Source organism: Xenopus laevis, chromosome 3L (assembly GCF_017654675.1).
Source record: "Xenopus laevis strain J_2021 chromosome 3L, Xenopus_laevis_v10.1, whole genome shotgun sequence".
NCBI classification, from domain to species: Eukaryota; Metazoa; Chordata; class Amphibia; order Anura; family Pipidae; genus Xenopus; species Xenopus laevis.
Genome location: NC_054375.1, coordinates 41,311,870 through 41,332,882, shown reverse-complemented (window position 1 = coordinate 41,332,882; position 21,013 = coordinate 41,311,870). Strand labels below are relative to the sequence as shown.

Here is a 21,013-nt window from a genome sequence, read left to right as displayed (position 1 = left end):
AAAATCCTTTGAATCGTTCGATTCGATGGATTTTATCGTTCGATCAAACGATTTTTACTTTTTCATCTGGTCTCTTTGATATTCGAATTTGAAGGATTTAACTTCGAGGGTCGAATTCGAGGGTTAATTAACCCTCGATATTCGACCCTTGATAAATGTGCCCCTGAGTGGCACCATAAAGAAAGTAGACAATATAATACAATTTTAAATCTCATAATATACATTTTTTGTAAAGCAATATTTCTAAACCCAGATGATAATGACTGAATAATTGTTATCCAAACTGCAGTTGCAAACTTTTGGAAACGTATATCTGCTAAAAAAAAAAAAAAAATGTTGGGACAATTTACTAAATTTGACCTGGGAAATCCAGAGTGATTCCCAGCATGCCAGGGCTTAATACATGTTTTCTTTGACATATTAACACTTTCCTGACTGTTTCATGAATTGACACATTTACTGCTTTGAGCAGTCAGACTTACCACTGTGCTATGGCGTGTTAGAGCTCAGCAGCAGTGTTGAGAACATCCCACTGAAAAGACAGATCGACATTGCATTACAATGAACAAAACACAAATCGAAAAGGTTAATTCAGAAAAGCTCTTGTATTTGTTGCACCAAATTATTAAACTGTGGAAAAGGAGCTTTGGCAAATTTAAAGGTACCAGAAGGTTTTAAGTTCAGAAGATTTTTTTATTTAATGCATTGCCATTACTATTACCATCTCCTTTAATGACACATGTTTTAGATGCATGTATAACCTGTCTCCCTAATGATAGTGTGATGTGCATGGCTCAGTGTTAATTAGCTTGTGTCTAGAAGCTGCACAATGAATGACTGCTAAAAGGACATCAATTATGGAACACTGTTCAAGCTGCAAACACAAATAGAATCGAAAGTTGCACTTATGTAAACAGAGGTATTATTTGGGTAATATACACCCAATAAGTAGGAAAACACTTAAGTAGTAGTATTCGTTAATTATTGCACTAAACTGTGCACAGTGAAATTGAAACAACTTTCATTTCACAAGGTATCCCAACTTTTTGTGAGAGGCAGTCCTTGTTAAATCCACAGTTTAGGTTGATGAAACATTATATTCTTATGCTTTCCTGGCCCTCAAGTTTTTAATGCTTCCACCAGGTATCATAATACTGGGATCCTCTGTGATGTTGTGCTGCTGGCAAAAATACTCTCTGGTTGATGGTGGGTTTCTTGTTCTCTGTAGTGTCTGTATATCTGATCATTCTCCAACTTACTTTCCTGACGTATACTGTAGGTCACTGATAGGACAATTAAAGGAAAGCTATAACCCAAGAATGTTCAGATATAATTCTGCTCTAACTGTAACAGGAAGAAGCACTGAAATAAAAGAGAGAACTTTGTCATTCAATTATTCAATTGACTCAAATGTGTGCACCCATGGTTTGTTTTAGTGCATCGTGAATGTGAACAACCCCTTTAAGTACTAAGGGCCGCCCCCTGGGATCAGACGATCCCAGGGGGGCGGCCCTTAGTACTTAAAGGGGTTGTTCACATTTAAATAAATTTTTACTATGATGTAAAGAATGATATTCTGAGACAATTTGCAGTTGGTTTTCATTTTTATTATTATTTTTTATTATTTGTGGTTTTTGAGTTATTTAGCTTTTTATTTATCAGCTCCCCAGTGTGAATTTCAGCCATCAGGATAGGGTTCAAATTACCATAGCGACCATACATTGATTTGAATAAGATAATGGAATATGAATAGGAGAGGCCTGAATAGAAAGATGAGTAATAAAAAGTAACAATAACAATAAATGTGTAGCCTTACAGAGCATTCGGTTTTTAGAAAGGGTCAGTGACCCCGTTTGAAAGCTGGAAAGAGTCAGAAGAAAAAGGCATTTCGTTATTAAATTATAAATATTAAATAATGAAGACCAATTGAAAAGTTGCTTAGAATCAGCCATTCTATGACATATTAAAAATTAACTTGGGGGTGGGGGGTTCCCAGGAGGTCTAGGGGCCCCCATGAGGCTCTAATTCATATACAATATCAATGAATATTGGTAAAACTGTAGACATTTTGGGGGCCTGAAAAATAATCTGCTGTGGGGCCCAGTAATATCTAGTTGCACCATCGGTCCTTACTTCGCACTGAAGGGGTGATGCTCTCATATATTGGGATATATATATATATTTATATATTTATATATATATATATATTTATATATATATATATATTTATATATATATATATATTTATATATATATATATTTATATATATATATATATATATATTTATATATATATATATATTTATATATATATATATATTTATATATATATTTATATATATATATATTTATATATATATATTTATATTTATATATATTTATATATATATATAGACATACTTATATATATATAAACGCATGTATACTCTTTATACTTTGTTGTGAGTGCTTTTCTTATTTAGATAATTTAAACCACTGCAGTAGCGGATAAAATGATCTAAAAGGCAAATGAAGAATATCTTTTTCTTCTACTGACACATACTTGAAACAGGGGAACATTTATAATGAGAAGCAGAAATATATATACATAGCCTATAAAAAATAAAATACTGTTTCTTTCAAAAAGCCATAGTGATGAATAGGATATCAACTGAAAAAGCCTACTTTGCATTGTGTATATGTATATTTTATTTCCCTATAATAATTTATTGCATATATTCTGAGATAAAACACAAAGAGAGCTATGTTGTGCACACTAGACAGGATACAGAAAAGAAAGCCCAGATGATTTGATTTGAATGCATTACCATGGTGTGCTGAGGAATTAGCCAACCTTATGTACAATGCAAATGAATGAAAACCTTGATTATCAATAAGCAGAGTGATAAGGTTGAGAGTGAGTTGCTATAATTCCATAAGCAATATTTACATGCAGTGTCTTCAATTATTCACACAAATGGATAGTATTGTCTTTCTCTCTGTGCCCTGATGTGTGCTTAAAAAAAAAAAAAGCTAAAACTGGGATTTTGTGGAACTGAGAGAAGCCTGTTCTCTCCGGCTACAACTGCACTGAGCATACAGTACCGGCTGGGCGTTCCAGCTACTGTTAACATTATAGTCACCCTTTTAATGACAAGGGGAAAATACTTCCTTAAAGCACTGCCTTCACATCAGAGCCAGCACTCTCTCAGAGAAGCACTACTTGACTCTGCTAGGCAACGCAACTGTTTCAGTGCCGCAATATTATATAGGCTTCAAAAGTACTTTCAACATGGCAGCTTGACGATACCAACCCTCTAACATTATAATAAAGTATCATTCAGTTACACAGTTGTATTTTGTATCCAAATATTTCTACTAGGGATGGGCGAATTGAACCTGTTTTTTTTTTTGCCATAAATTCGCCGCCAGTGAAAAATTGATGAAATGCATTAAAGTCTCTGGGCAACAAATGTTTTTGACGCGCAACATTTTTTATCTCCCATTGAAGTCTATGGGCATCATTTCCACAGCGAAAAAAATCGCTCATTCCTTATTTCTAAGGGGGTTATTTATAAAGGTCCGAACTTATTTTCCTGAAAATATGCTTTGCGATAAAAACTCAGATTTTCAAGATTTTTCAGAGGTTCCACCCGGTTTTCACAATTTTTTCGGAGTTTTCACCAGAAACCTCAGATTTTTGCCCGAAGCCTCCGAAAACTTTGGGGTTTTGCACTAGATCCAGCGCACATCAAAAAATCATTGGGACTTCTCCCACTGACTAATATGCAACCTCGACAGGTCTGAGATGCTGGGTTTTCAGATTTGGAGTTTTCCAGCCTCGGGGTTTAAAAAAATTCCGAAAAATTTGTGATTTTTTAAAAGCCTGATTTTCTAAAAAAAAAATCACAAATTTTTCAGAATTTTTGCATTTAGGGTTTAGTAAATAACCCCCTACGTATTTTAAGCTTGTTCTAGAAGGAAGTATAAGTGCATAAACTTGGGAGGAGCTACAAACATACGTGAACAATTGCAGCAGTAGCAACCAATAAGGTTTTCCAACTGTGCAAAACACATAGATGATAGATAGGCATCTGCACATGTGCAAACTAGAGCTTGTATTTGTAAACTAGCCCCACTGGTATTCCCCTCAATGGTATTTTTATGATAAAACTAGACCAACAGTGATCAAAGTAGAGGTATGGTAGCTATTATTCAGAAACCCATTAATCAGAAAACTCTAAATTATGGAAAGGCCATGTCCTATAGACTCCATTTTATTCAAATAATTAAATTTTTTTTAAAAATTCCTTTTTTCCTGTAATAATAAAATAGTACATTGTACTATTTGTAATAGTACATTTTTGGGTTAAAAAAATTGTATTTTTCGAGCTATATTATACCCCAACCCTGGAAATAGCTCGAATCCAAAAATACACCACCAAAAATGTCTGTCTAGGTCATGTAGGAGTCAATGGCAGAGGTCCCTTGAACCATTTGAAGATGTTAACAGCCTGCATGATGTTCGAGTTCTTTCTAGAGGGTTTTGCCCGAAAACTCAAATGATTAGCGTGATTCAAGTTTTTTTCCAGTGGAAAACTCAATTAATTCAAGTTTTCAGGCCTCGAACTCGAAGATTTGGATTTTTCCCATTCAAGTTTTTTCTTTAATAAGAAACCATTCGAGACGTGAGTTCATTCAAGGTATAAAAAACTCAACACTCGACATTTGATAAATAACCCCCTTAAGGATTTTCTAGTAGACTTAAGTTAGGAAGATCCAAATTACAGAAATATCTATTATCCTGAAAACCCTAGGTCCAGAGCATTCTGAATAACAGGTCCCATACCTGGTATTATGAACAGGCCTGGTTAGGCTTTGCTGCCCTAGTGTTGGACCTAGTGTATTCTGTCAGGACCCCTGCTTTATGGACCACAGAAAACCACAGAGTGTTGCAAGGCTGTAATAACAAGTCAGATTTCCCAGCTCCTTCTGAAATGTAATGCAAATAGTTTGGGCTTCATGTTCAGAACAGGCATTGGAAATGTATGGCTGCTAGTGCTCCATGTGACCTTTCAAGTGAAAACAGTTTTTCCGATTTTTTTTTTTTTTGAAAAAAAAAAGTTTCACTTTATTCACTTTATATTTCTATAAAGTTGAATTTGGTAGTAGTGGTGGCAGCAGTTGTCATCTATATTTTTGAAGCTTACCTGGCCTTTGTTATTTCAAGCTGTTATAACCTTAGGTAATATCACTTCTGGTTATCCTCATTGGTTTGGTTCGCTTAATAAATCCTTCTTTCTCCACACCCTCCATGACTTTGAGTTTTGACCTCCAACAGATTTAATTTCCTCTGGCAACATCCTGTCTGTCCTGGAAAACATACACGGCGAGAGCCTCTCCATCTTTCATTGCAGCTTTTATCTTTTTATCATGTCAGATGCCTTTGCTGACAAGTGTTTTTCTTTCTAGCAATCATTTGTGAACATGATACTATTAAAGGCCAACTAAGCCTCCCTTCTAATATGTGACCTTAGCTTTAATCCATAGGTGCAGCAGTATTATGGTAATAAACAAGTCTCTCTGACACTGCTTTCCTATAATATCATTTCAGGATTTTCGTGCCTTCTATGACATTGCAGGGTGCAGTCAACTGGCATATCTTGCTAGAGCATAGTAATATAACAACCAGACTGGAGGAGTTAAGTTAGCTAACATAGAATTCACAGGTGCAATGGTCAGCATTGGCATGTAACACTTAGCTGTGTTCAGTATTTGATTTTCTTTATTGGTAACAATTTATAAAAATAACATTTGTATTAAAAGGAAAACTTTATTTTGCTCATCCAAGTAGTAAACAATTCTGGATATAACCAAACCAGCAAAGATGAAAAACAATCTTAGAGTAGATTTTAAACTGCCTTTAGAGCCAAGACAGAGTTCAGTTGACGTGAGCTTTAGGGATGTAGCGAACTGTTCGCCGGCGAACTTGTTCGCGCGAACTTCGACCGTTCGCATCCGCCGAATGTTCGCGAACGTTCGCATTTTGCGTTTGCGTTCGATTCGAATACAAATCGTTCGACCATTCTAATTCCTTCGACCGCTAAAAATCGAACGATTTCCATTCGTTCGAACGATTGTAAGCATTCGATCGAATGAAAAGCATTTGATTGAATGCTTCGATCGTTCGATTCGAATGAAAATCATTCGATCGAACGATTAAAATCCTTCGATCGTTCGAATCGAACGATTTTAGCGGGTGTTCGAAGTTCGCGAACTGTTCGCGAACGTTCGCATTTTTTGCCGGTGTTCGCGAACGGCGTTCGCGAACACCAAATCGGCAGTTCGCTACATCCCTAGTGAGCTTATCCTAATGATGGGAATTTTATGATTACTGTAACCAAGCTAGTCATCTTAAAGGGACAGTTCACCTATAAATAAATTGTTCTCTGGTTGCAAGGTTTTCTCCTGTAATATCAATCAGACAGTGTTATAGTGGCATGACCATTAAATTTATCCTAAATACCGTTGATGCAATACCATAGCATCAGAACCTCAAACATTGGTGATTTAAACTATCCATCTCAAAAAACTCTTTCATGAAATTAGATAACTCTACCAAAATAGTTTAATTGCCTTTGTATTGGTTTATACACGGAGGAACCTCCTTTTACAAAGAGCAAATGCAGTTACAGGTAGACCTGCAATAATGGGGTTTCTAAAGTAATGGGTTCACCTTAGACATAGGGGATTGGGTAGAATATTGGACTAAATGCAAAGGAACATGGGAAACAGGTAGAGCTTCTCAAGTGAAAGACGTGTTTATGTACCAAAATAGTTTTAAGGAGGCACAAATTATTGTGGACTGTTAATTTAGTAAGGAAAACCATTGCAGTAACAGACTTGGGTGTATCAAAGAATCTACAACCCACTCTAGACCTTTAATGTAAATTAGAAAGTGATGTTAGGAATGTGAGTCCAACATTGGGGCCCACTAAGACATGGGCTCATCAGTAGATCCTCCAGTACTGTGGAATGCCAGTCCATGCCTGGAAACCTTACTCACATTGCATATATGGAATACATTCTTTTATGAAACAACTTCATCCAATGAATGTGCATCTTGTTATTCCTCTTCTTTAGTGCCATCCTTAGAATAACAAAAATTAAGTCATTTTAGAAAATCTGATGTCAAATGACTTATATAGAACATCACAAGATGAAACCCAAACTCATGGAAATATTTTAGAATCCAGTCTCATTGTGCTTTTTAACACTAACTTGGGCCAGTCTTGGGTCAATTTGGGTATTATGAATGCTAAGGGTTACCTAGGACCTATGTATTTGGAAGGAAAGCATTGAAAGCTTGAGCTTAAAGGGATACTGTCATGGTAAAAAAAAAATTTTTCAAAATGAATCAGTTAATAGTGCTGCTCCAGCAGAATTCTGCACTGAAATCCATTTCTCAAAAGAGCAAACAGATTTTTTTATATTCAATTTTGAAATCTGACATGGGGCAAGACATTTTGTCAATTTCCCAGCTGCCCCAAGTCATGTGCGCTGATAAACTTCAATCACTCTTTACTGCTGTACTGCAAGTTAGAGTGATATCACCCCCCTCCCTTTTTCCCCCCAGCAGCCAAACAAAAGAACAATGGGAAGGTAACCAGATAACAGCTCCCTAACACAAGATAACAGCTGCCTGGTAGATCTAAGAACAACACTCAATAGTAAAAACCCATGTCCCACTGAGACACATTCAGTTACATTGAGAAGGAAAAACAGCAGCCTGCCAGAAAGCATTTCTCTCCTAAAGTGCAGGCACAAGTCACATGACTGTGGGCAGCTGGGAAATTGACAAAATGTCTAGCCCCATGTCAGATTTCAAAATTGAATATAAAAAAATCTGTTTGCTCTTTTGAGAAATGGATTTCAGTGCAAATTTCTGCTTGAGTAGTACTATTAACTGATGCGTTTTGAAAAAAACATGTTTTCCGATGACAGTATCCCTTTAAGAAGTAGTCATGTAGCCACATAAATGTATGATTTGTAGGATGTGACATAAAATCTAATACTGCTGAGTATGCTACTAATACAAGTACATTTAAAGAGTACATGCAGCCTTTTCTAAAGGTTAAATATACCTATATTCCTAACTACAAACAACTGCTACTTCAAAGTGATCCATAATGTGACTTACTTGGAACAAACAGGGACAATAGTGGTGTGAGAGGGGTTAAGCATGAATGTGTTAAATTAGTTAACCCCAAGCACATGGTTATGTTAACCCAGGGGAAGGAGTGGCAATGTTGTATTGTATGTAACTGCTGTGATTTTTGGTTCAAACACCAGGTGGCATTGGTAGGAAGGGGAATGCCCCAGGAGAGGCTATATAAGGGGGAGTATAGTGAGCAACTCTTTGGCCGATGAGAAGAGGATAGTTTATAAAGCCAGGGAGAGCCTCAGGAAGTTTTCCCGATATTGCCTGCCCAGTTAGGGACCCAGAAGGATAGGGACAATGATATGTTCGGCAGGGGTGCCCCAAAGGTAGATCGGGATCTACCAGTAGCCCTTTATATGGTGATGAGTAGATCTCAAAACATTGTCAATGAACAGTTTGTCTAGATCACCCTCATATTTCATGCTTTTCATTCAGATATTTATTATGTTATGGCTACATAAGAAAAATTTGTTTGTTAAATATAGCAATATGCATTTTCCCATAAATCAGTATTTACATTATATTTTTCATGGAACAGAATGCTTTTATGGATGTAGATCATAATGGGACAACATCACTAAAAGTAGACCTCGCATTAGTAAAGTATGGGCTCTCTTGATGTAGGGTCTAGTGTGCCTGGAACGTAAGGCCAACCCCTCTAATAAAAGTCTGCAGTGTAGAGTGGCATCCCTGACAAACAAGGACAATCATAAAGGTAGATAGGAGGCTGGGTCCCAGTGGGCTGGGGAACCCTAACTGTCAAGATTGTGTCAAGAGTGTGTGCAGATTTTACAGTTCTACTGCAGAGATGAAATATGATTAAATAATATGTAAACACTGGAATTTAGTATTTCTTTGATAACATTCACCAGAATTTTGCTGTTAATTTACACTCTGTAGTCATAAGACTTTATTCTTATGTTTCTTATAGTGATTCTGTAATGTTGTTCCATCCATTCCTGTGAGAATGCCAAGTGTTCATTTTAATATGCTTTAGCAGCTTAGCACTGGGTTATTCAATGTCCAATGTACTCCTAAGGAGAAACAAATCCAAAGTGATGCGGCAAACAAGACAGTAGAGGCAGTGGTGTTTGAAGCAGTTTAGATTTTGTTTATGAATCAGATTAATCTTAATCTAATAATCTTTCCTAATATGCCCTAGGGCCCACTATCAGATCAGCCCAATATCGCCAATCTCAAGGTCTCAAGGCCACCTTTAGGATCCTATGCGGGTTGAGTTTTTGCTGACCCTCACATCACTAATGACTAGTGATGGATGAATTCGTTCACCAGGCATGGATTTGCGGTTTCCGGATTCCGACAGCAAATGTTTTCATGAAACTGCCACCGAAATTATTCATGGGAAAATTCCCTGCAACAAAAAATTTGTCGCTCATCAAAATTGTAGCACGTCAAAATTATTTTGATGCCCATTGACTTTAATGCATTTGGACAAAAGAGTCATGTGTAAAAATTATCTCTGATGTCAAAATTGCCACAGCTTGAGGTGCAATTTGATCTCAAATATGTTGTACAGGTATGGGACCTGTTATCCAGAATGTTTGGCACCTGGAGTCTTCCAGACTATAATTTGGATCTTCATATATTTAGGGACAGATTTATTAAGGTTTGAATGGTAAATTCAAATTCAAATTTTCAAAATGTTTTTAACAACTCACATATTCATATTTCAAATCACCAACTCGAATTTGAATTCAAATCTGAGATTTATCACACCTGGAAACAGTTTCAATATTTCTCACTTCAATTCACTCACAATTCAATATTTCTCACTTAACAATTCCATTGAACCATTTGAAATGTTAATTGCCTTCCTGACATTCAAATTTTTTTTTTGGAGGAAAACTCGATTCTAATTTGATTCAAATTTACGGGTCGTTCACATTTGATGGAATATTAGACATTTTAATTTTTTTTTTAATAAATAACCTCCAATTTGAGTTGTGAGTTCATTCAAATTTATAAAGTTAAAAAAATTCATGTAACATCGAAATTCGACCTTTGATAAATCTGCCCATAAGTCTACTAGAAAATCATGTAAACATTAAATAAACCCAATAGGCTGGTTTTGCTTCCAATAAGGATTAATTATATCTTAGTTGGGATCAAGTACAAGGTGCTGTTTTATTATAACAGAGAAAAAGGAAATCATTTTTACAATTTTGATTATTTGGATAAAATGGAGTCTATTCGAGATGGCCTTTTGATAATTTGGAATTTGAATAACAAATTTCTGAATAATGGATCCCATATATATTAGTGAGCCAATTGTCTCCTGTTTGTGATCAGTGAGAAAAAGCGCCACAGTAAATAAAATCTGAGCAATTTTTCTTGTTTTCCTTTGTGAAAGCAAAATGTCATACTTCTAGACAAAGTAATGATAGGCTCATTTTTAAGGTTAATGGTTTAGTAAAACACTTTGTTCATAATTTTCATTTAATATATGCTCATGAATTTGTAGGTAAATTGCCGAGCACACTCAGAAGCCAGACAACCGAATACTATATTCATATTAAACTGCTGCCATTTTTCATTAAGCTTCTGTATGGTGAAGACATATACTCATCTGTATGCATTAAAAAAAATTAGACAGAAGAATGCTATTTGAATTTAAAATGTATACTTGGGCTATTCCATTGTATTTAATTTATAATGAACAAAAGCCACAAATAGCCTGTAAAATATATCCCTATAAATTATTCTAGATAATGTCATCAGCTAAAATCAGTGTCTATTGATGTAACTTGTATCTGTATATAATAAATTATGTATTCCTATATTGTAAAGATATCAGTATTAGCCTTAAAGACCTATGACTATTTAAATTGGATTTTGCCATAAGCTTGAAGCGCTCAGTAGTTTAAATTTAAAGAAACAGTTCAGTGCAAAACTAAAGACTGAGGAAATAGGCTGTGCAAAATAAAAAATGTTTCTGATATAGTTAGCTAAAAATGTAATGTATAAAGACTGGAGTAACTGGATGTATAACATAATAACCAGAACACTTCTTCCTGCTTTTCAGCTCTCTAACTCTGAGTTAAGGTGGCCATACACGGATAGATCCGCTCGTTTGGCGATGTCGCCAAACGAGCGGATCTCCCTCCGATATGCCCACCTTGAGGTGGGCAATATCGGGCTGATCCGATCGTGGGCCCTAGGGCCCAACGATCGGATCCTAGCGTTCGCCAAACGGGCGGGTCGGATCGCGGGACCGCATCAACGAACAGATGCGGCCGCGATCCGACGGGATTTTTAACCCCATCCGATCGAGATCTGGCCGACTTTCGGCCAGATCTCGATCGGGGAAGCCTGTCGGGGGCCCCCATACACGGGCCAATAAGCTGCCGACTCGGTCTGTCGGCAGCTTTTATCGGCCCGTGTATGGCCACCCTTAGTCAGTGACTTGAGGGGGGCCACATGGGACATAACTGTTCAGTGAGTTTGCAATTGATCTTTAGCATGCAAGTTGTATTCAAAGGCAACAGTTATGACCCACGTGACCTCCTTTCAAGTCACTGATTGGTTATTGCCTAGTAACCAATCAGTGGAAACCAAGAAAGCTGCAAAGCAGAAAGTAGTGTTCTGGCTATTATGTTACACATCCAGACACTCCAGCCTTTATACATTATATTTTTAGCTCAATAAGAAACATTTTTTTTTATTTTGCACAGCCTATTTACCCACTTTTTATTTTTATACTGAACAATTCCTTTAAATGATACATGATAGTTCATACATACATACAGTATAAGTAACATAATCTCAGTCACATTTACTTTTACACAGACATAGAGTAGTACCAAATGTTACATTTTAGTGTGCTGCCCCACAGGACAAGTATATATTTTTTTTTTTCAATTACAATTTCTTTGTATTATTCATGGAATAAAGACTGTATGACAGTGTAAAATGTCAAGCTAGAAGGCTAACCTGAACAAACTTTCCAAATATAATCTCTCCCCTACAGATGAAGCCACTTGGATTTGTGAGATAAATGCGTCATGACTCATGGTTAATTGAAGAAACTGCGTTATCTAAAGTCATCTTAACTCATTTAATGCATTTAACCTTTCCATTAGCATACCAAAGCACCATTGTGAACAATGGTGAATGCTTTAATTAGATGGGATGTTGTGACGCAGTTTTCTGTGTTAAATGAGATAAATGGGATATCTGTGTTTAGTTATTCTGTGTCAAACAGACAAACCAAAGTGGCTGCATCTGTAACTTGCAGACAAGATACCTAGGTAATAGTTTTATTAACTGCTAATAAACAAAATAAATTAAATTAAATAGCAAGAATAGAATTAGAAATATACAATATAAGTGAAATCATACAAACATGGAATGGGGTATATAGGCAAGAGAGATGGGGGCATGTGAGAACAAGCAACCAACTTAGTTTTCAAACAATTCAAACTTGTCCATCACAATTGGGGCATAGGTTTCCAACCCCTGGCAAGTATTCCTCTTTAGCTGTGACAAAGTGATAACACCGTTCCCAACCATACCCCCTCACCACAGATCCCTGTAGCTGTTTGGGTTTGAGGGCAGGATTCTGTCCTTACATTGGCTCTATGTGGATTTGATTACCTGCCCCTTACCTTAATACCCTGCAGACTCCTCTCCAGATTCCTCTTCGTCTGGTTTAATTTTCTGGACTGCCTCTTCCTTATACTTTCAACGACTATTCTCCATAATTGTTTCTAGTTGGAGTCCCTTAATTTTTAAGTAAAGTTCCTGCTGAAAATTAATTTTACTTTTTTTTATTGCAAAGAACTAGAGGCAGAATTGTGAACCTGTTTAAAATAATCACCTTTGAGTTAGTAAAGCAGAAAATTTCTTCCTGAAATAGTAAAGCAGACTATTTCACCCTTGAGCTTGTAAGAACAGAATTTTTGTCTAGTACGAACAGTTTCTTCACTCCTCTGAAGCCAATGTGAGTTTCTTAGCTAAAGTAAATTGATGTGCTTTATATCTTTGCAATGAAAATCAGTCTCAAACATCCTAATTTACATCAAAGTAAAGTACAGAATTGTTTTTTTTCCATTTCATACTTTTTTAAATAAATCCTGCTTACAAGAGACACTGAAATATCTATTACCTGCTTTTAAGATTTGTGGTTTTTAAGATGAAAATGTAAGTCATTCTATTTCTCTACATCTAAATATACAACTCATTCTGCAGATATAAAAGCTGCACAAATAGCAACTAACTTCTTTAAAAAAATTGTTACAGGCATGCTTAAAAGAACAGTAACACCAAAAAAGTAATGAGAATATTATGTAGTGTTGCTCTCAACTGGTACAACTGCTATGTTTGCTTGATAAAAACTACCATAGTTTATATAAATAAGCTGCTGTGTAGCCATGGGGGCAGCCATTCAAAACTGAAAAAGGAGAAAATGCACAGGTTACACAGCAGATAACAGATAAACTCTGTAGTATACAACAGGATTCTTCAACATATATACTGTATGTTATTTACTGTCTATCCTGTGCTTGAATGGCTACCCCCATGGCTATACAGCAGCTTGTTTATATAAACTATAGTTGTATAGTGCAAACACACGTGTTTTACCAGTGCAGGGCAACAGTACACTATATTATCATTCCTTTAAAACACAAATTTCTTTTGTGTTACTGTTCCTTTAATTATGAGCAAATATAGAAACCGGAAGAACAAGCTAAATTGCATGCCCAAATGACACTTACAAATCCAAGTTTGCACATAAGCAGGCAAAAAGAGAAATTCTAAAGAAGCAAAAAAAACTGAGGATTTTAAAAGTAGAATCCTCATTTGCCTCCCTGAATCCAATAAAACATACTAAAGAACTCTACAAGTGCAGTAGAGGATGAGTGTAAAATCAAAGCTCAGTTGCAGCAAAAAGTGAGCATTTCATGATGCAATATCAAAATAACTGTTTATTTTGCTCTTTATGGAAAAGCATTCCTAGTGCTCACCTAGTAGAAACAGTCCAATAATATGGTATAAATACAGAAATAGTCACCCAATCCTATAATTGGGGACAAGTGCTTCTAAACAATATGGCTTCTTGGCCGTCAAAGTGAGGACAGCACTAGTCAAACCTCATCCATACATTCCTTCTACCACCACTGTTCTACCTCTGTTGATCAAGAGAGAAAAGTCATAGATGTCCACCTTACTACTCAATGTATATGATCGTCCTTGAGCTTACAAACTCTGTCGTGAAAACTATAGGGCAAGGAATTTTAGAAGAGCAACAGAATAAAATGATAATTAAGTATTTATGACACAAAACACGTACGGCTGTGGACACAGTAAATTCTTTTCACTTTTGAACTTATTGCCTGGTGGAAGTTTGCCTTCATTGAGTGCCTGCTCCAAAGGTTTTTTTTGGTTAAGTCGCTCCCCGTGCTGAGGGCTCAGGGCGGTGCACCTGGGCCTCTTCCCTTATGTGGTGAGTAACTATTTTCTACTTGGAGACCCTAAACTTCAGATTCATTAAAAATGGCACTTAATCTGCTCACATTTTCTTCTTAGCTTTTAAGCAATAACAGTGGTATCTGCAAGGTCCTGGCAGATATGTTGCATATACTGAAGATATTGCCACCCTCTATTATCAGCTGAAGACACTGTTGTCTTAATTAATACATGGCTAATTGATTTTGAATAATTACCTTGAATGATGAATAATTGCGCTTTTTGGTGACTTGCCACAACTTTTTCTATCAAGATGATCTTGTTGAATACGGTCTTTCTACATGCATTCATTAAGCAGACTAGCTACAAGGCGGTAGCTTTTCCAACACAACTCTCGTTGTCTATAAATTAGGCAAGTCATGCCCAATGTAATTGGAGGTTTGTCCTGCAGTGTCCACTCAGTCAGCAGCAGACCTAAAAAAATTGAAACGCATTTTGAGCATCGGGCCCAGGTCAGGGTCAGTGTAGACAGCAGTAGATGTCTGAAAGCAACTCCCAAGGTAAAATGTCCCAGGCAACTACTTAAAGGGGTAGTTCATCTTGAAGTTAACTTTTAGTATGTTATAGAATGGCAACTTCTATTCAACTATTCAACTTTTCAACTGGTCTTCATTATTTATTTTTTATAATTTTAACTTATTTGCCGTCTTCTTCTGACTCTTTTCAGCTTTCATATGGGGGTCTGTTCAGGCCCTCTTTTATTCATATTCCAGTCTCTTATTCAAGTCAGTGCATGGCTGTTATGGTAATTTGGACCACAGCAACAAGATTGCTGAATTTGCAAACTGGAGAGCCACTAAACATAAAGCTAAATAACTGATATACCACAACTAATAAAAATGAAAACCATTTGCAGATTGTCTCAAAATATTCACACTTGGGGGCCGATTCACTAAGCTCGAGTGAAGGATTCGAATGAAAAAAATTCGAATTTCGAAGTATTTTTTGGGTACTTCGACCATCGAATTGGTTAAATTCGTTCGAATACGAACGAAATCAAATTTAATTTGCCTGCCTCTTATCCTAGGACTTAACATTTTAAATTACAATTGAATAAAGAAATACTTATCCCAATACAATATCAATGTGAAGAAAATAATGCACGTAATATTGTATTTTATCCCAGAGATAAATATCTGGCCTGCTGAGGATATGGTGAGACAAAGGACTTAAATTCTGTGCTTATCAGATTACGTTCACATATGTTCTTTTACTTTCTCATAAATAACCCAGGTGAGTGGAGGCACATGCCATTTTATTTTAATATCCTCTGTGAATTCTAACGTAATAGCGATTCCTTAGCTAAATTTCCTTACTAATGAAGAAATCAGCAACTTTAATTCTCATAAAGCGTTGCCTGTTAGTTCTAATTCTCGACTGTAAGCGAAAGTTTGGAAAAACACTGGCCTTCTCAGTGCACCTACAATTGTATGCCGTGACCTAGATTTGTAGCAAAGCCTGGGAGAGGAAATTAGGTGTTCTGCTGTGGGCCTAAGAACTTGCACCAAACACGCAATGGAAACTACTTCCTAACAAGACAATTATTCTAAGGATTCTCAGCCATCATACCAAGCTGTTAAACTCCGAGCCGCATCATACATTCAGAGTGTCATTGTGTACGAGAGATTTATGAAATAGGTGTAATTGCAGTCTGTAGCATTCACGGTTCTTCAATCTCTGTCATAACATCTAACCTTTTTTTTTTCCTTTTCCAGAACAAAATAATCTGTATTCCTCAAAAATAGAATACATTGCAGATGTTTCAAGACATGATTTGCCTCTAATTATGTTATGTTTACCTTGTATTTAAAAAATCCGGTATGTTACAGCTTGACTTGAAAGCCCTTTTATTGGAGAGACTGCAATTTTTTTCCGTTGCCTTAAAAACGGCACGTATTTTAGAATGGAATGTAGGAGATTTCTGAACAGTAGCGTACGGTACAAAGCGGGCTTAATTAACTGATAAAGTTAAACATATTTTCACTTTAGACTTGGCAAAAACACTTGCCATAAATGTATTTTTGCCTTCTAGAGAAAACTAAAGACCTTTTCTTTTTTTTTTCTTTTTTTTTCTGCAAGAGCAACTTTGCCTTGTTATATGAAGTAGAGGCTGATTCCTACTTGGGACTCCCTACATTTATACAATGAATTGAGCACAGGCATTTTATCATGAATGATTTAAAGACTGCATTGTCTGTTGTCTATAAATTTGGCGTGGCTCAGACATAGAACAATTCCAGTTACTTATAATAGGCTTTTCAGCTGTGCATTTTATATCAATTTCTTTACAGTTTATATCCCCTTTTTTTCCTGCAGTAATGCACCTACTTGGACTGAACTGGCAGCTTCAGCCAGCAGACGGACATACCTTTAACAATGGCATAAGGACAGGAACCGAGGATGTTGCAACGATGCCATCTGGAGGCAAAGGTGAGCTTGCTTTTAGTATGTATTAGAATGTATTCCAATGTAAGTGTAAGTAATCTATTACATTGAGAATTGATGCATTTATAAAGGGGTGTGTAGTTTTTATACATTTTATTTTACACCTGAAGCCTTACAACTACATTATTTTCTACTACCTCAGACCTGGGGGCCTATTTCATCATCCTGTGTAATATTCTGTACATATTCTAGAAAAAGTGTAAAAATCGGTGTAAAATAAATATTAATTATACAGGTATGGGACCTGTTATCCAGAATGCTTGGGACCTGGGGTTTTCCAGATAATGGAACTTCTTGAAACCTTAAGTCTACCAGAAAATAATGTAAAAGTTGAGTGGAAAATGTATCAAAGGTCGAATTTCAAGTTTGTGTATTTTTTTACTGTAATAAATTCAGTTATATAATCACAACTCGAATGGGAGGTTATTTAAGAAAACACTTAAACATCTCAAACTAGAATGAATATTACCAACTTGAATCAAATTCAAATGGAATTTGACTAAACTCGAATCAAGTTTTTTCTCTGTAAAAAACTTGAATTTCAGGAAGGCTATCAACATCTTCAAATGGGTCACTGGACCTCTGCCATTTGAGTTTGGATTATTCCCAACTCGAATTTGTGAGTTTTGACCAAAAATCCAACTCGAAAATTCGAATTTGAATTTACAATTCGACATTTAATAAATTTGCCCCTAAATAAACCCAATAGGCTGGTTTTGCTTCCAATAAAGATTAATTATATCTTCGTTTGGATCAAGTACAAGCTACTGTATTATTACAGAGAAAACGGAAATCATTTTTAAAAAGAATTTGAATTATTTTGATAAAACGGAGTCAATGATAGACGGCCTTTCCGTTATTAGTAGCTTTCTGGATAATGGGTTTCCGGATTATGGATTCCCATGCCTGTATGTGCATTTTATTTGCCGTATATAAGTTCATTATCTTTCATCATATCGTGTTAGACTTTCCAGTCACTTGGAAAAAAATCAGGCAGCAAGAAAATTCTGATTCTGTGTTTTACACAACATTTTGAAGTCACTGTCTTGTTTTTGCCAGAATTTTATTTAAAAAAAAAATGTATGCTAAGTTTGATTAATACACAATGTATATCAGATGGTGATGTATTTGATCACCTTTTTTATTTATTTATTTATTTTTTTATACACATTTTTTGTAATTCACTGACATGGAACTTATTCGGGCACAGAATTTCTGGCAAAATGATTTTCCGGCGAAGATGACTTTTTCTGCCAAAATTTTACACTATACATTCACAAAAAATGCAAAATTTTATGTAGGGTGCCAAGTCAATGTTTGGTGTATATTAATGCCATATTTTTTACTGAACTTTTCAAATACGCTCACTGCTCACTCGAGCGCCATGTCCCACTAGCACCTGGGAAGCAGGTGCACATAATCTCAGTAATACAGTGCTGGTGTTTCATTCATGGCATTACATATTATCCTTGGGGGTACTGAAAATTTGCATGATGGAAGGATCAAAATTCTCCATCATGTGTCCTAGTTTATCTTAATGTAACTTGCAAACAAAATATTAATTTATTACAGATTTATTACAGTTCAGTCTAGGGAATCCTGATGGGTTCCCAGCAGCTCAAATATTATCATAACCAACAACAAAGTAGTCAATAGTGTTGTTGCATTCCACACCAATATTCGCAGGAGATACAATAGTTTTTAGAATTTCATCTGCACCAATCCCCAGTACTCTCAACCTGATAAGGAAAAGTTGTGCATGTGCACAAAGAAAGGGGAGGGGACAGGGCGATGAATGGCAGCTGGCCTAGGGGTGCCTGCTATGTAGCATTATCTTACCTGTCACCTAGCAAACAATGGCTATAAGTTATATTTTAGATCCTGAAAGGGCATAGTTTGAACACAGCTCTTTAAATGTTTAAGGTCATATAAACAGTGAAAAAGACTTATTTCTGATAAATATTAGGGATGCACCGGATCCACTTTTTTGTATTTGGCCAAACCCCCGAATCCTTTGCGAAAGATTCTGCCAAATACCAAACCTGCATCCTAATTTGCATATGCAAATTAGGGGTGGGAAGGGGAAAACATTTTTTACTTCCTTGTTTTGTGGTTAGAAAGTCACACAATTTCACTCCCTGCCCCTAATTTGCATATGCAAATTAGGATTCGCATTAGGTTCGGCCGGGCAGAAGGATCCATATCCTGCTGAAAAGGCCGAATCCTGGATTCGGTGCATCCCTGATAAATATACATTATACATATGTTCAGTATAACTAATAATGGATAAGTACTAATACTTCTTTGTTTCAGCCAATAGCATATCTAATAGCCATTATTATATATTACTTAAGAGGTAGAATTGTTGACTGGGTGACTCTGTGTTTTCACTCCACAAATGTATTTTATTAAGTTTAACACAAAGAACATGCACATAATTCAGTACATTATACAGCTCTGTCCTTGTCTCTGCCCTCCCACCTACACCAAATGCCTCACTCATGGCGTTCAAGGACAAGACTGACACGCTCAAGCATTTAACCTTCCTTCAGGCCTCCAACAAAAGTGCTTCTGTTCTGATTACTTTCAGACACATGTTGGATGAAGTGTCTGATGCTTTTGCTTAGTTACAATTTCTTTATGTCTTGCACTTGCATCTTCTAAAGGATTCTCAACCTTAGTTGACTGTACTAATGTACTGTTTCATGCATTTTCACACTCCCACACTCCCACACTCCCTATCAATACCCCTTAACCCGTGAGCAAGTTATACTTTTTATATACAGGTGCCTTGATAGTGCACCTCTCATGGCTGTTAAAAGCATTGCTTTATCCTACATATTTGTCAAGTGCTGTGGATTTGCTTTTTTTTAAAAAGTGCCAAATCCACTCCAAGCTGTAGTAGTTTTGATAGAAACCACCTTTTATGCTAAAATATAAAAAAATATTTGAGTTCAAAATTCCAGCTACAGGACTTATAAAATAATCAGGCCATTGGGTGGAAAATGTGAAAAAAGTGTTATATTTGGATAATAGTAGCAACCTCTTTAATTAGCTTATATATCTTTACACTGAAGTACAAAAAGTGGTAGTCTCACTGCTCAGTTTTCATTGTAGTCTTCAGAGACTCCATCCAAGATAAGCATCAGTACGTAGCTCTATATCTATTAAGCGGGTGGCTTCAAATAGAAATTCCAAGTCCCACAGAATATGATTAAGCCGTTCTGAAACGAGTAAGTGTATTGAAGTGAGTTTTCTGCAAACTTGAGCAGTGTACAATTAAAAGGAAGGCAAGTGGTTGGAGGGCAAGTAATAAATGATATTGTGACAGGACAGATGGACCCATCACTCAAATACTGTTAGCTCTGTAGAGCTTCATGGCACACTTGCTCAGCTTGTGCCAATCATTTTAATGGGTTGTCCAGTGTACTTTAATCATCAATATGTTGTATTAAAGCTAGATTTAATCAATGAAAAACATCTGCCCAGACAAAGTATCTGCTTAATTCTTGTGACATGTTTTGTCTCATGTGAAAAAATCCCAGGCCAGTTATTTGCCATGTCCCAGGTGTGCAGAATTCATTGCAGTAAAGGCTGTCACCAGGATTGTTTTTAACTGTTGCACATTTTAAGTAATAAGAAAAAGAGCAATCACTCTGGGAAATTTCACCAAAAATTGTTTCAAAGCACCCTAGTAAACCGGCTAATTATTTGTGTTACAACAATCCTCAATTTTCATCTGTTTTATAAAACACTTTCCTGGCTAAAAAACATACTGACCAGTAGGCTACGAGTGAAATATAGTTCGCTACTGTCAGAGGCAGAAAGGGACTTGTTATATTTGGATTGATGTATTTGGGATTATAGCCCTCAAAGGCATGA

General features: G+C 36.2%; 1 protein-coding gene across 5 annotated transcripts in view; it reads left to right on the top strand.

The window, feature by feature from the left end:
• LOC108710917 (teneurin-2) overlaps positions 1-21,013 on the top strand; it is a 1,136,107-nt gene that overhangs the window by 855,741 nt on the left and 259,353 nt on the right. For all 5 annotated transcript variants that reach the window (XM_041586173.1, XM_041586172.1, XM_041586171.1 and 2 more), the window contains one exon: positions 17,003-17,116. In XM_041586173.1, the coding sequence (XP_041442107.1) occupies positions 17,003-17,116 (114 nt within the window). The remainder of the gene's footprint in view (positions 1-17,002; positions 17,117-21,013) is intronic.